The following is a 12,585-nucleotide window of genomic DNA, read 5'->3' on the forward strand; positions in this document are numbered from 1 at the left end:
TCAGGAAACAGATACATGCTACAACCGACAGGGTACCCTTCGTTGTCCAGTATTTCCCAGGAGCTGAAAAACTATGCCACGTTCTTCGCGACCTGCAACACATTATCAATGAGGATGAGCACCTCGCCAAGATGTTCCTCACACTCCACTGCTTGCCTTTAAACAACTGCCAAACCTCAAACAGATCATTGTTTGTAGCAAGCTGCCCGGCTTTCAGGACAACTCCATACAACCGTCATGGTAGGCGCTGCAAGACGTGTCAGAGTGTGGAGACGGACACCACCATTATGCATGGGGACACCTCCCACCATGTACATGGCAGGTACCCATGCAACTCAGCCAACACTGTCTATCACATATGCTGCCGGCAAGGATGCCCTGCACCATGGTACATTGGTGAAACCAAGCAAAGGCTACGGCAACGGATGAATGGGCACCACACAACAATCAACAGAAGTGTTCCCTCCCAGTTGGGGAACACTTCAACGGTCCAGGACATTCGATCTTGGTCCTTTGGGTGACCATCCTCCAAGGCGGACTTTGGGACAGGCAGCAGCGAAAAGTGGCCTAGCAGAGGCTGATAGCTAAGCTCCGTACCCATAGGGAGGGCCTCAACCGGGACCTTGGGTTCATGTCACACTACATGTGACCACCACTGCACTATACACATACACAGATATTCCTACGCACACACTCCTACACACAAACACAGGCACTCCTATACACATGCATACACACAGACACACATATACGCAGACATGCACATAGACACTCACATACACTTCTACAGACATCCACACTCACACATGCATCCTCTCACAGACTTACCCTCACACACACGTACACTCTCTCACAGACACTCACAATCCTCAACCCCATACACACACGCGCACACACACGCACATTCTCACATGCATCGTCTTACAGACTTAGGCACTTTTTTTTAGATTAGAATCAGTCTAAACATTATGGCACAGACAGGGAACACCAGGGGGCTAACACCTTCAACATCTTAACATCTTATCTGGCTGACACCAATTGTTACAGTTAACCTGAGAATGTAACTTTTAAAAAAAGTTTTGTGATTTACATATGAAAGAAGTGAAACTAACATGGTCATTCTAACAGATGAGAGACTTAACAAACAATCCAGGTCTTTTTCAATATATAATTTGTTACATCACACTGTAAACTTTTGCTTTAAATTCTGTCTTACAATCATATACTCCTCAACTACCTGATGAAGAAGCAGTGCTCCGAAAGCTAGTGCTTCCAATTAAACCTGTTGGACTATAACCTAGTATTGCGTGATTTTTAACTATGAAAATTTCAATTCCAAATTTTATTGAATTCAAACCTGACCATTTACCATTGTGAAATTTGAATTTACATTCCTTAAATTTTGCCTGAGGTTCTGGATAATTAGTCTAATGACATTAAAACTATGCCACTGCCTTTTTTAAAAAAATCATTCACAGGATAAGGATGCCATTGGCTGGGTCAGCCCTTCTTAATTGTCTAGAGAGTAATTCAGTGTAGAAATATTGTAGATTTGGAGTCACATGTAGGCTAGATGAGTAGGGGTGGCAGTTTCCTTCCTGAAAGGAAATTAGTTAACAAGAGGGGTTTTTCTGACAACTGATTCATGGTCATCACTAGACTCTTAATTCCAGATTTTTAAAATTGAATTCAAATCCTATCTGCTGTGGCGGGTAACGAACCTGGTCCCAAGTCCTACATAGGTGTCTGGATTAATAGTCCAGTAATAATACCACTAGTCATCTCTCCGGCCAGAGGGACTGAGATCAAATTTAGTAATGCGTTATTGCCCTGCTGAGATTATCCAAACCATCACCTGCTGCATGTAAACCTGGGATCTTGTGCTTTACGTAGCTTTGAACTATAGTACTAGGTGGAATTAAACATTACGTCATATATTCAATGGAAATGCATCTCCCAATGGTGAATGAAATTTGTAGTACTAACATAACTAAATAATGTCAGTGTAACGTACTGTGCCAGCAGTTCAAATTACCAAAAATGGGTAAAAACAAATCATATCACGACTGTTCTTTGTTGTATAAGGTAAAGGTTCTTAAAATGTTAATATTGAAGTTGCATTAGATCTATAGTTTCTGAGAATCCAAGTAATTAAGCCTAGGACTCCAAGTTTGGGAAACTATAAATGGTGTCATCATGAAATAACCATCTTGTAGTTAATGATCCTCTTGGGATTAGGGATCAAAACATGGTAGTTTCAAATTCAGTGTGAGAGAGAGCATCTCAGTCTCAGACCAGTGTCCTCTTGAATAAGAGAAAATACAGAGATACGAAGAAAGAGTTGTCTAAAGACAGCTGGGAAAATTGACTAAGGGGAAAGTCAGTAGATGAGCGTGACAGAAATTTAAGCAGACTTTCCATAACTCTAAACGAAAATTTACTCCAGTCGAAATGTAGGACACATTGAGAATCTCCCATGATAAATAAAGGTGGTCGAGGACAATATCAAATCAAAAACTAAAGGATGCAAAGTAGTGAAAGCTTGTGGTAGGCCAGAAGCCTGGGAATTTACTTGAGGAATCAGAGTGGATGACTAAAAATCTTAGAAAGGGAGAAAGTTGATGATGAAAGTAAATTGACAAGGAATATAAAAACAAAGAAGAGTTTCTTCAAGTATACAAGAGAGTAGCGAGCACAAGAATGAACCCACTGAGTTCATTTGTGCTGACATAACAGAATTCCCTCCCTAATAGGGTCTAACTACAGAACATGATCGCAGTGGTTCAAGAAGACAGCTCACCACCACCTTCTCAAGGGCAATTAGGGACAAGCATTAAATGTTGGCCAGGTAGTGATACCCACGTTCCAGAAGTGAATTAAAAGAAGAGAACTGTTTTAACACTGTCAACATAGGATAAAGTCAAAATTATATGACATCGGGTTATAGTCCAATAGCTTTATTTGAAACCACAAAGTTTTGGAACCCTGCTCCTTCCTCAAGTAGCTAGTGAGTGAGAATACATTGGGTACAGAATTTATATGCAAAAGATGAAAGGGTCATACAATTTATGCAAACGGATTGAACAAACCTAGATGACAATTAAGTCTTTAATCAGTTAGAACAGGGATGCAGGTTTCGATTGATTAATACGTAAATCCCAGAACTTCTTTCAAGTAACTGCCCCAAGGTAACTTAAGGTTTAATCAGTATAAAGGTGATACCTCAGGTCTGATGATTCTTTTTTGGTATGAGGCATTGTTTTGAGTCTGTTTGTGTCTCAACCTGGAGTCAGACTGGTTTTATTTGCAAAATAAGAATTTATAAAATGCCCTTTGACTGACTGTCTATAAGTGTGTGGTTTTTGAACAAAATAGAATGTACCTGCAAATGCAATTTCATTCCATAGATTTATGTGTATGTGTGTTTGGGGGGGGGGGAGAGAGAGAGAGAGAGAATGTGTGTGCTTGAGAGGGAGTGTGAGAGTGTGCATGTTTGTGTGTGTTTGAGAGAGTATATGTGTGTGAGAGAGGGTTTGTGTGTGCACTTGCGCATTATATATGTGAGAATATATGTGTGAGAATGTATAGTTGGTGAGGTAATCTGTAGTGTGATATGAACCCAAGATCCTGGTTGAGACTGTCCTCAAGGATACTGAACTTGGCTATAAGCCTCTGCTCAGCAACTCTGCGTTGTTGCATGCCCGGTATTGTGTGATTTTTGACCAAGTCCATCCCAGTCCAATACCGGCTCTTTCACAACATAGGGTAACTAACAGGCTTTGCAAGACTGGTGGAAATATACAATTCTCTGTCTTCTTAAACTGAAGTTAACGCTTGTGATCGTGATAGTGCTGGTAAGCAGCAATCACTCAGTAACATGACAGAGTCTGAAAAACATCAACTTCACCACCAAAATAGTCACAGAGGGTGAATGAAAACATCCAAACTGTTCAAGAAGTTGAATAGTTGAGCTGCATTTCACTCCATGTGAGACAGGCCAATGCTCAGTGATACAGGGCATGGTCAAGAAAAAGGAATTATCTGCTCTGAGCATCCTGGATATTGCAATAAAGTGACTACCTCGTCCAATTATAGATATTGCTTTGTCCAGAAATTCAGGACACATCAAAGAAAAAAGTACATGTTTAAACAGAGCAGCTATCTTCTGTGATGTTATTAACAAGATTAAAGGTGCCTAGGTGAGGTATGGGGCAACTATTTGAACTAATAGAGAAGTAATTCTCTTAGGAGGAAATTCAGATCAAGGGTCCTCCAGATGAAGAAACTGAACTATGACAAGATTGATATCCAACATCATGTTCCACTTTAGAGATAAAAGATCCTCCAGCACAGAAGTGATTCATGGATTAGAACCAAGATCAACAGTCCTTGATGTTTGGGGAAATATCCAAACTGCCAGCATTTGTGAAGTCAGAGAATTGGGGAGATGAGGTAGTGGTAAAAATAATATATTCATTTATGATTGTATATTAGGTTACACTATGTGGAAAAAACATCTGAGAGTGTACGGAATGAGAGCATAGGGATATAGTTTCAAGTAACTGTTCTAGAATGTTAATGTTGAAGTTGCATGAGCTCTATTCAATCTGGTGACACCTGTGCACAGTCTTTGGATGGTGACAGGAGTTCTACACTATCCACTACATAGTGAACAAATGTATTCTGCTAAGTTCCTGATTGTCCTTGATTATTGAGTCTTAGTAATATCAACTGTGTTTACTTTGTTCAATAATCCATCTTGTTCCTCAAAATAAATGTCTCTTCTATCATCTGCCACTGATATTTCCTTGATATCAAGATGGCCTCTAGACACTGTATAGGCAGAGCAGTTAAAATGTAGCAGTGAACTATCTTGTACAACTCTCATCTTGTGGCAAGATACCATGAAATTCCAGCAATGGTAATCAGGACAAATACCACATTTTGCAGTCTTGCTGATACACTGTGGTTTATTTTTAATCCATTCTCAAGTGGACTGACATGCCTCTTAGCTCAGAAACATCCACGACAAGTAGGGTCAGCAACAGACCAAGAAGGCAGACCACTTCATTTCTAAAAGATGAAAGACTTAACAACAATCTAGGTATGTACAGTATATATTTCTGTTGCATGATATTGTAATCTTGTGCTAAAAAATTCTGTGTCTTTTGGTCCTGCTTCACAACTACCTGATGAAGGAGCAGCGCTTTGAAAGCTAGTGCTTCCAAATAAACCTGTTGGAGTATAACCTGGTGTTGTGTGATTTTTTTTAACTTTATTCACCCAGTTCAACACAGCCACCTCAATATCATCACACCTCCTTTAGGAATTGATGGTGGATGCAGCATTTCTATATTCTGAAAATATATTGTTTTACTTCTTATCAATACAGCATCACTACCACTTGGAACAAGTTTATTATACTATTGAGAGTTACTGTTGATCTTTGTATAATTCACTTCTTACCAGTGTTAGCTAATCTTGACTGAATAAGTTGCTCAAGTAAATAGTCAGGAATAGGATTCCCATCTTTATAATGATGTGACATTCTCTTAAGTGGTTCCTTCTCCCAAACCCAGTTCTCTAACATCTGGGAAGGTGCTTCCACAAAATCTGTTTCCACATTAGTTCCGCTGAACATGGCAAAATCAGCCTTGAAAATAAATAACATTATCAACATACTAAATTTCATGGCCTACTTAAGCAGTTTATAGAAAAAACAGTGAATTGTTAAATATCACTGGAAGTGAGAATAGCTTGAAAACAAATAAGCAATGCAAACAAGCTGTGGAACAATAAAACCAGGTATTGACGAAACACACTAGAAGACAATCAAGTAGCAGAATTTCTGATAGTCATAAAGTGTCGTTTTTGTTTTTGAGCTTATACAATGCCATAGTTTCACAGGCTCTGCTCATTCATTTTAGAGATTGTTCAGTTTCTTGTTTCACACCATGCAACTACTTTTGGGACATGATCTCTTCAGGATTAAAGTACTGAGCCTATGATTTCTCCAGCCAAGATCATGCAAGTCTAACTGCCCTCACCTGATCAGGCAAAGTTAGGTGAGATAATTTGATTCAGCATTTTGCATTTCAGCATTAATCCTGAAAAGCTGTTTCCTGGGTGTTAACACAACCGAAACTTACTAATCTGAATAACCAAGATTAGATTAGATTACTTACAGTTTGGAAACAGGCCCTTCAGCCCAAAAAGTCCACACCGACCCGCCGAAGCGTAACCCACCCAGACCCATTCCCCTACATTTACCCCTTCACCTAACACTACTGGCAATTTAGCATGGCCAATTCACCTAACTTGCACATTTTTGGATTGTGGGAGGAAACCGGAGCACCCGGAGGAAACCCAAGCAGACACGGGGAGATTGTGCAAACTCCACACAGACAGTTGCCTGAGGCGGGAATTGAACCCGGGTTTCTGGCGCTGTGAGGTAGCAGTGCTAACCACTGTGCCGCCCAAACCAACAACCACTATAAAGGTGGACAAATTAAGACAATTTTGCAAATTTACATGACATTCCAAAATACTTCACAATCAATGTAATTCTTCTCAACTGCAGCCACCATTAAAATTACAGCAATGTTTCTCAGACAATAAAAGAAATTACCAGGTTATTAACCATATTTGGCATAGGAGCGAAACCTTAGGCTGAGAAACCTTAGACTGAGAAAACTGTAAAATGAGTACCTGAGCACATATCTGGTGCATTACATGACCAAATTCATGGAAGTAAGTCTCAACTTCCTCATGGCGGAGAAGGGAAGGAGCATCAGGTGTTGGCTTGGTAAAATTTGCTACCATAGCTGTTACTGCAATCTGTCTAGTTCCATCAGGCAGTAGACATCCAGGCTGCAGATCAAAACAAGCTGCATGCCCATACTTCCCATCTCTACAACAAAAGGTCATTTTAATGACTTGATCATTTTAATTTTATAACTGTGTCAGAATCAAATCATACAAAAGTTATCTTGTGAGCATTAGATCCCTACTTTGGGATATTACTGCACTCAAATAAATGAAGTACTTTTACAAGAAGTACCAACATGTCTTTATATCAAAGATCTTTAACAGACATGAAAAAACGTTTAGCACTTGACTGAGGTGTAACTAAGCCTTTATTATTCATAGCAATAATATTAAAAAGGTAGATATAATAGAGAACATATAAATAATTTCTTAAAGTCAGTGCAGCAAAACTCTACGTATTTCTCAATTTCCTTACCCAATTCCATTAGATTTACAGAATACTGCATCCACTATCTGGTCTATATACATTTATTAAATACACAATCATTTTCCTAATTATAATAAGCAGCACGAGCTCCATCACTTGACTAAATCTAAATACTTTTCCAAGTGAGGTTTTTTTGCATAAAATGCACACATTTTCATCATATCTGTACTGTTGAAGTTAATACAGTGCATTTTAATTATCCAGAGCGATACAAATTTTTGATGTACTTTGTCACAAGTCATAAAAAGAGTCTGAGCATTTGTTATGTCGTGCTAGTTGCTTCCCACAATGAAGGGACTATAAATGTTCATGTCAATGTTCACTGACTACTTAGTCTGGCATCAGACTAAGTTATTTTCTTCTCAGCCAGAATTGCAGATTTGCGATGTTGGGTATGTATTGAAAGTATGACTTTTAGCATAGTAGTAGTGGATAAGAACATAATGTCTTCAACATTAGGACAGGTCTTAATGTCTTGAAAATGATGGCAATGCTCACTCTTACTTATACTGTCACTCAGAATTAGTTCACTAATACTGACAGGTAGAGGGAACGTTCATTTTTCTCTCATGTTGATTCACTGTTTGCCACTGGCCCAATTTGGCAGATATGTTCTTCAGGACTTGGCCAATTTGGTCAGTAGTGCTGCTGAGTCACCTTTGGTGATGGATATTTAAGTTCCCAACCCAGAGCTTATGCTATGCTGTTGCTACGCTCCTTACTTCTTCCAACAGGTGTTCAACATGGAGGAGTAGAGTATCTTTAGGCCAGGGCCAGTATAGGTTGTAATCAGGAGGCTTCCTTACTCATACTTTACCTCATAGCATGATGATGTTTGGATCTCATTTTGAGGAATGTAGGACTGTGGAGCAGGAGTAGGCCATTTGGCTGATTTGATTGTGGTCTCAACTTTACTGTCCTGTTTGCCTCCCAAGAACCTCAGACTCTCTTGTGTATCAAAAGTCTAACTAAGCTCTAACTTAGTCTAACTAAATTCAATGGCTCACTCTGGGGAACAGAATTCCACATACTAACGACTCTCTGAGAGGTAGATGTTTTTCTTCTTATCTCTTATTCTGAAACTCTGTTTCCTAGTTCAAGTCTCCCATAAAAACATCTTCCCAATATCCACCAATTCAATTCGCCTCAAGATCCTATGAGTTTCAATAAGATTGCCTCCTATTCTTCTAATCTCCAGTTGGTATTAGGCCCAAGCTATTTAAAATTCCTTCATCAGATAAGCCCTTCCTTCCAGTTGAATGAACCTTCTCTGAACTGCTTCTAAAGCAGTTATATGCTTTTTTCAAGTGAGAACTATTCAACAAGGCCTTGTAAAGCTGCAGTAAAACCTTCCTACTTATATATTCCATTCCCTTTGCAAGAAACATTTGTTTTCCCAATCACATGCTTGAACTGCATCCTAATTTTTTTTTATTCAAGTACCAAGACACTAAAATCCCTCTATACCACTTGAGTTATGCAGTTTCTCTTAATTTAAACAGTATACTGCTTTTCTATTCTTTCAACTTAAGTTGAAAATGTGTTGCTGGAAGAGCGCAGCAGGTCAGGCAGCATCCAAGGAGCAGGAGAATCGACGTTTCGGGCATGAGCCCTTCTTCAGGAATGAGGAAAGAGTGCCATGCTGCCTGACCTGCTGCGCTTTTCCAGCAACACATTTTCAGCTCTGATCTCCAGCATCTGCAGTCCTCACTTTCTCCTAGAAGATTTCAACTTAAGTTGGCAAGTTCACACCTTCCCACATCAAACTTGTCAAATCTTTGCGTAATCGTTTAGACCATTAATATTCCTTGTCAGGCTCTCTATCTCCTCTTGAAAACTTACTTTCTTATTTATCATGACATAAAAAGCAAATGTAGGTTTCCTGGGACCATTCACTCCTGGCTGTATTCAACTGCTACCTCATCCCTGCTGTACATACAGCAAAACCCTGGGAATGGTGAGAGGGGTTTTTGAGACGTTGGCTGAAACAGTTAAAATTTAAACTAGAAAATATATCCAAAGATGTAAAAAGACCTACCTTGGATACAAATCAAGATAAAACTGACCCAAAACATCACATGTGGCAGTATCCTCAACACTGTATAGAGTTACACTTTCATGCCAAGTATCAGCATTCTCTAATTGATGGAAAGTCAGACCCAACAATTCCTGATAGATGCTCAACAATGCTGTGGTTACGAACTCAATAGGGAAGAACTCCTTGAGATAATTCTCATCAATAGAATATTTGATTTTTTCAGTCTGTGTCATATAATAATGCATATCCCATGCATTTATTTTGTTATCATACTCCAATCCTCGCGCTTCACATTCTTTCTTCTTTAAGTCTAAAATGAAGCTTCTCTCCTGCTCACCTAAAGGTTTCATTTTCTCATATAAATCATCTGCAGAGCAAAAGTAAGGGAATGAATTACAAGCTAGATTTCAGTCACAAATTATACTATACTCCAACCACATTGTTGAACATTCTAAGAATAAATTGCACAGACTGGCATTTTAGTTGTAGAATAGTGTGGTGGGGGTATTTATCAGAGGTTCATGTATGAAAATCAGCTTGCTAATTGTGCAGTTCATGCTATTTTGTCAGTACTAAATTGAAAGGATAGCTGTTATGCAAACTGCAAATCAGATAAATAGACAGTGGTAATTAAAACAGAAGTTGCTAGAAAAGTACAGCAGGTCGAGCAGCATCTGTGAAGAGGAATCAAAATAGACAGCTGCTACTGATGTTCTTACTATGGGCTTCTGTTCTGCTGAAACATTTAGAGCAAAATGAACGCAAAACTCCACTCTGGCTGAAATAGGAATGTATAGAACTAGAAAAACCCAACATCCTCTCAATATCTTGGAAATATCATATCCCACAACATTGCTCACATTTTTTTTTCCAGGTAGTTATCCAGTAATCTCTGGTATTTGCTGATATAATCAGTCTCTGTTAAAGTCACTGCATACTGCATAATGAAATTGAAAGTTTCTTTTCACATTCCCTTTTCTATTTGAGGTTATACGCGCATGGAACTTATGACCATAATCAATATATTCACAGTCCACCCCATGCCTCAAATTTATGTCCGTTTATAGCTTTATGTCTCCTCCAAACCCTGCAACAGTCCCTTCCTTCCAGACTCGATATACCTCTGACCATTTGTAAATTTATCCATTTTGCTTTACCATAGGAATCTAAGAGTTGGCTACTCAGCTTGTCAAACCTGCTCCACCATTTAATGCGATTATGGCTGATTGCACACTTAAGTGCCTTCTATCCACACTATCCCCATAAACCTTTATGTCATTTGTAATCAGAAGTCTGTCAATCTCTACATTAAATATAGTCAAGGACAGAACTTCCATGTGACAAAATTACAAAGATCCATAACTCTGGTGGCAGTGCCTTCTGATTTCCAAGTCCCACTAATTAGTTCCTTCCCTAAACCCTTTTATCCCTTCAATTTGCCCTTCTATTTTTGTAGAACCCCCATTAAAATCTCCCTTTTTAATGAAGTTTTTGGTCACTTCACCTCCCATTTCCTTCTTTGGAGTGGCAGCCATTTTGTGGACTATGCTGCTGCCTTGCTATGAATCTTGTTTTGTCAAATAGCAATTTGAAAACTCAGCAAGACATCCTCATGAGGTTTTTATTCTTCAATTCTGCTGCTTCTCCTTGTGACATGGCTGGCTGATCTTATCTGTCAATTTAGTTGTCCTTCACTGCACCTTCTCCTGGGCAACACAATGGCTAGCATCACTGCTTCACAGAACCAGGGACCTGGGTTCGATTCCAGCCTTAGTTGACTGTGCGAACTCCACAAAGACAGTTTCCATGTCTGTATGGGTTTCCTCCGGGTGCTCCAGTTTTCTCCAACAGTCCAAAGATGTGCAGGTTAAGTTGATTTGCCAAGATAAATTGCTCATATTGTAGACTAGATAGATTATCCATGGTAAATGTAGGGTAGGAGAGAAGATGTGGGTGGGATGCTCTTTGGAGGGTCATTGTGGACTCAATGGCTCCAATGGCCTGCTTCCACACTGTAGAGATTTGTGATTGTCCAATATCCAGATATCTCTCTGATAATATATGACTATAAACAATAAGCAGTGATCTGAATAAAGCTGCACTTACAATAGTTTGAACAAATTTTGAATTACTTTTTCTCTTTACTAAGTGTTTCCACTTAAAAAGGGACTTATCTCGGCACTTGCGATTCCATTTTTTACAGAGTGGCGAGGAGTGAGGGCTGCTGGCACGGTAAATCTTCACTTAAAAAGGGACTGTAAACTCAGTAAGTTCTTCAGGTTTTCTTTTTTTTCCTCTTCCTTGTTTAGTCCTGTGTGGGCTGATTAGCAGGGTATGGCTGATAGGGTAGTTGCATGTTCCTTCTATAGAACGTGGCAGGTGACAGACATGACACATGTCTCCGTTGGCCACATCTGCAGGAAATGCACCCAACTCCACCTCCTTGAAAAATGAGTTATGGAACTGCAGCTAGAGCTGGATGAACTGCGGATCATCCGGGAGGCTGAGGGGGAAATTGAAAGGATGTACAGGAAGGTGGTCACTCCTCAGACACAGGATAAGGACAGCTGGGTTACAGTCAGGGGGAGGAATTGCAACTGTTGAACAGAGCTGGGATCCCCTGTGGACATTCTCCTCAGCAATAAGTATACCATTTTGGATACTGCTGGTGCGGATAGCTTATCGGGGAAAGCCATAGTTGTCAGGTCTCTGGCATTGAGGCTCAGAAGGGAAGGGGGTAAAATAGAAAAGCGCTAGTAGTAGGGGACTCAAGGTTAGACAGATTGACAGGAGATTTTGTGGTCAGGAACGGGACTCCCAGAAGGCATGTTACCTCTGTGGTGCCAAGGTCCGGGATGTCATTGGTCAGGTTTACAAGATTCTGAAGGGGGAGAGTGGGCAGCCAGGAATTGTGGTACATATTGGCAACAATGACATAGCCAGGAAAGAGACTGAGGATCTGAAAAGTGACTACAGAGAGCTAGGTTGGAAGCTGAAGAGCAGGACAAGTAGAGTGCCATGAGATAGTGAGGTGAGAAACAGGCAGTGAGTGCAGGCAGCTTAATACGTGACTGCACGGCTGGTGCAGGAAGGAGGGCTTCAGATACCTAGATCATTGGGATGCTTTCTGGGGAAGGTGAGACCTGATCAGAAGGGTTTAAACTAGTTTACTAGTTTGGGGAGGAGGTGGGAACCAGAGCTACATATCCAAGAGAGTGATAGTTGTAGTTGGGGCAATGACAGGATGTAGTGAATCTGTCAGGGAAGTTTTTCATGTGATGAAACAAAGGGA

At 40.0% G+C, this 12,585-nt stretch overlaps 1 protein-coding gene across 7 annotated transcripts in view; it reads right to left on the reverse strand.

The window, feature by feature from the left end:
• The window catches only part of LOC122557939 (neurolysin, mitochondrial-like), a 58,429-nt gene that overhangs the window by 18,973 nt on the left and 26,871 nt on the right, over positions 1-12,585 (reverse strand). For all 7 annotated transcript variants that reach the window (XR_006313988.2, XR_006313989.2, XM_043706222.2 and 4 more), the window contains 3 exons: positions 9,294-9,660; positions 6,709-6,910; positions 5,467-5,653 (listed from right to left, as the gene is read on the reverse strand). Coding sequence is in view for 5 of the 7 variants with exons in the window: in XM_043706222.2 (XP_043562157.1) it covers positions 5,467-5,653; positions 6,709-6,910; positions 9,294-9,660 (756 nt within the window). In the remaining 2 variants the exon portion in view is untranslated. The remainder of the gene's footprint in view (positions 1-5,466; positions 5,654-6,708; positions 6,911-9,293; positions 9,661-12,585) is intronic.

Source organism: Chiloscyllium plagiosum, unplaced genomic scaffold (assembly GCF_037043375.1).
Source record: "Chiloscyllium plagiosum isolate Xiang-an unplaced genomic scaffold, Cpla_swu_hap1 HiC_scaffold_2, whole genome shotgun sequence".
NCBI lineage: Eukaryota > Metazoa > Chordata > Chondrichthyes > Orectolobiformes > Hemiscylliidae > Chiloscyllium > Chiloscyllium plagiosum.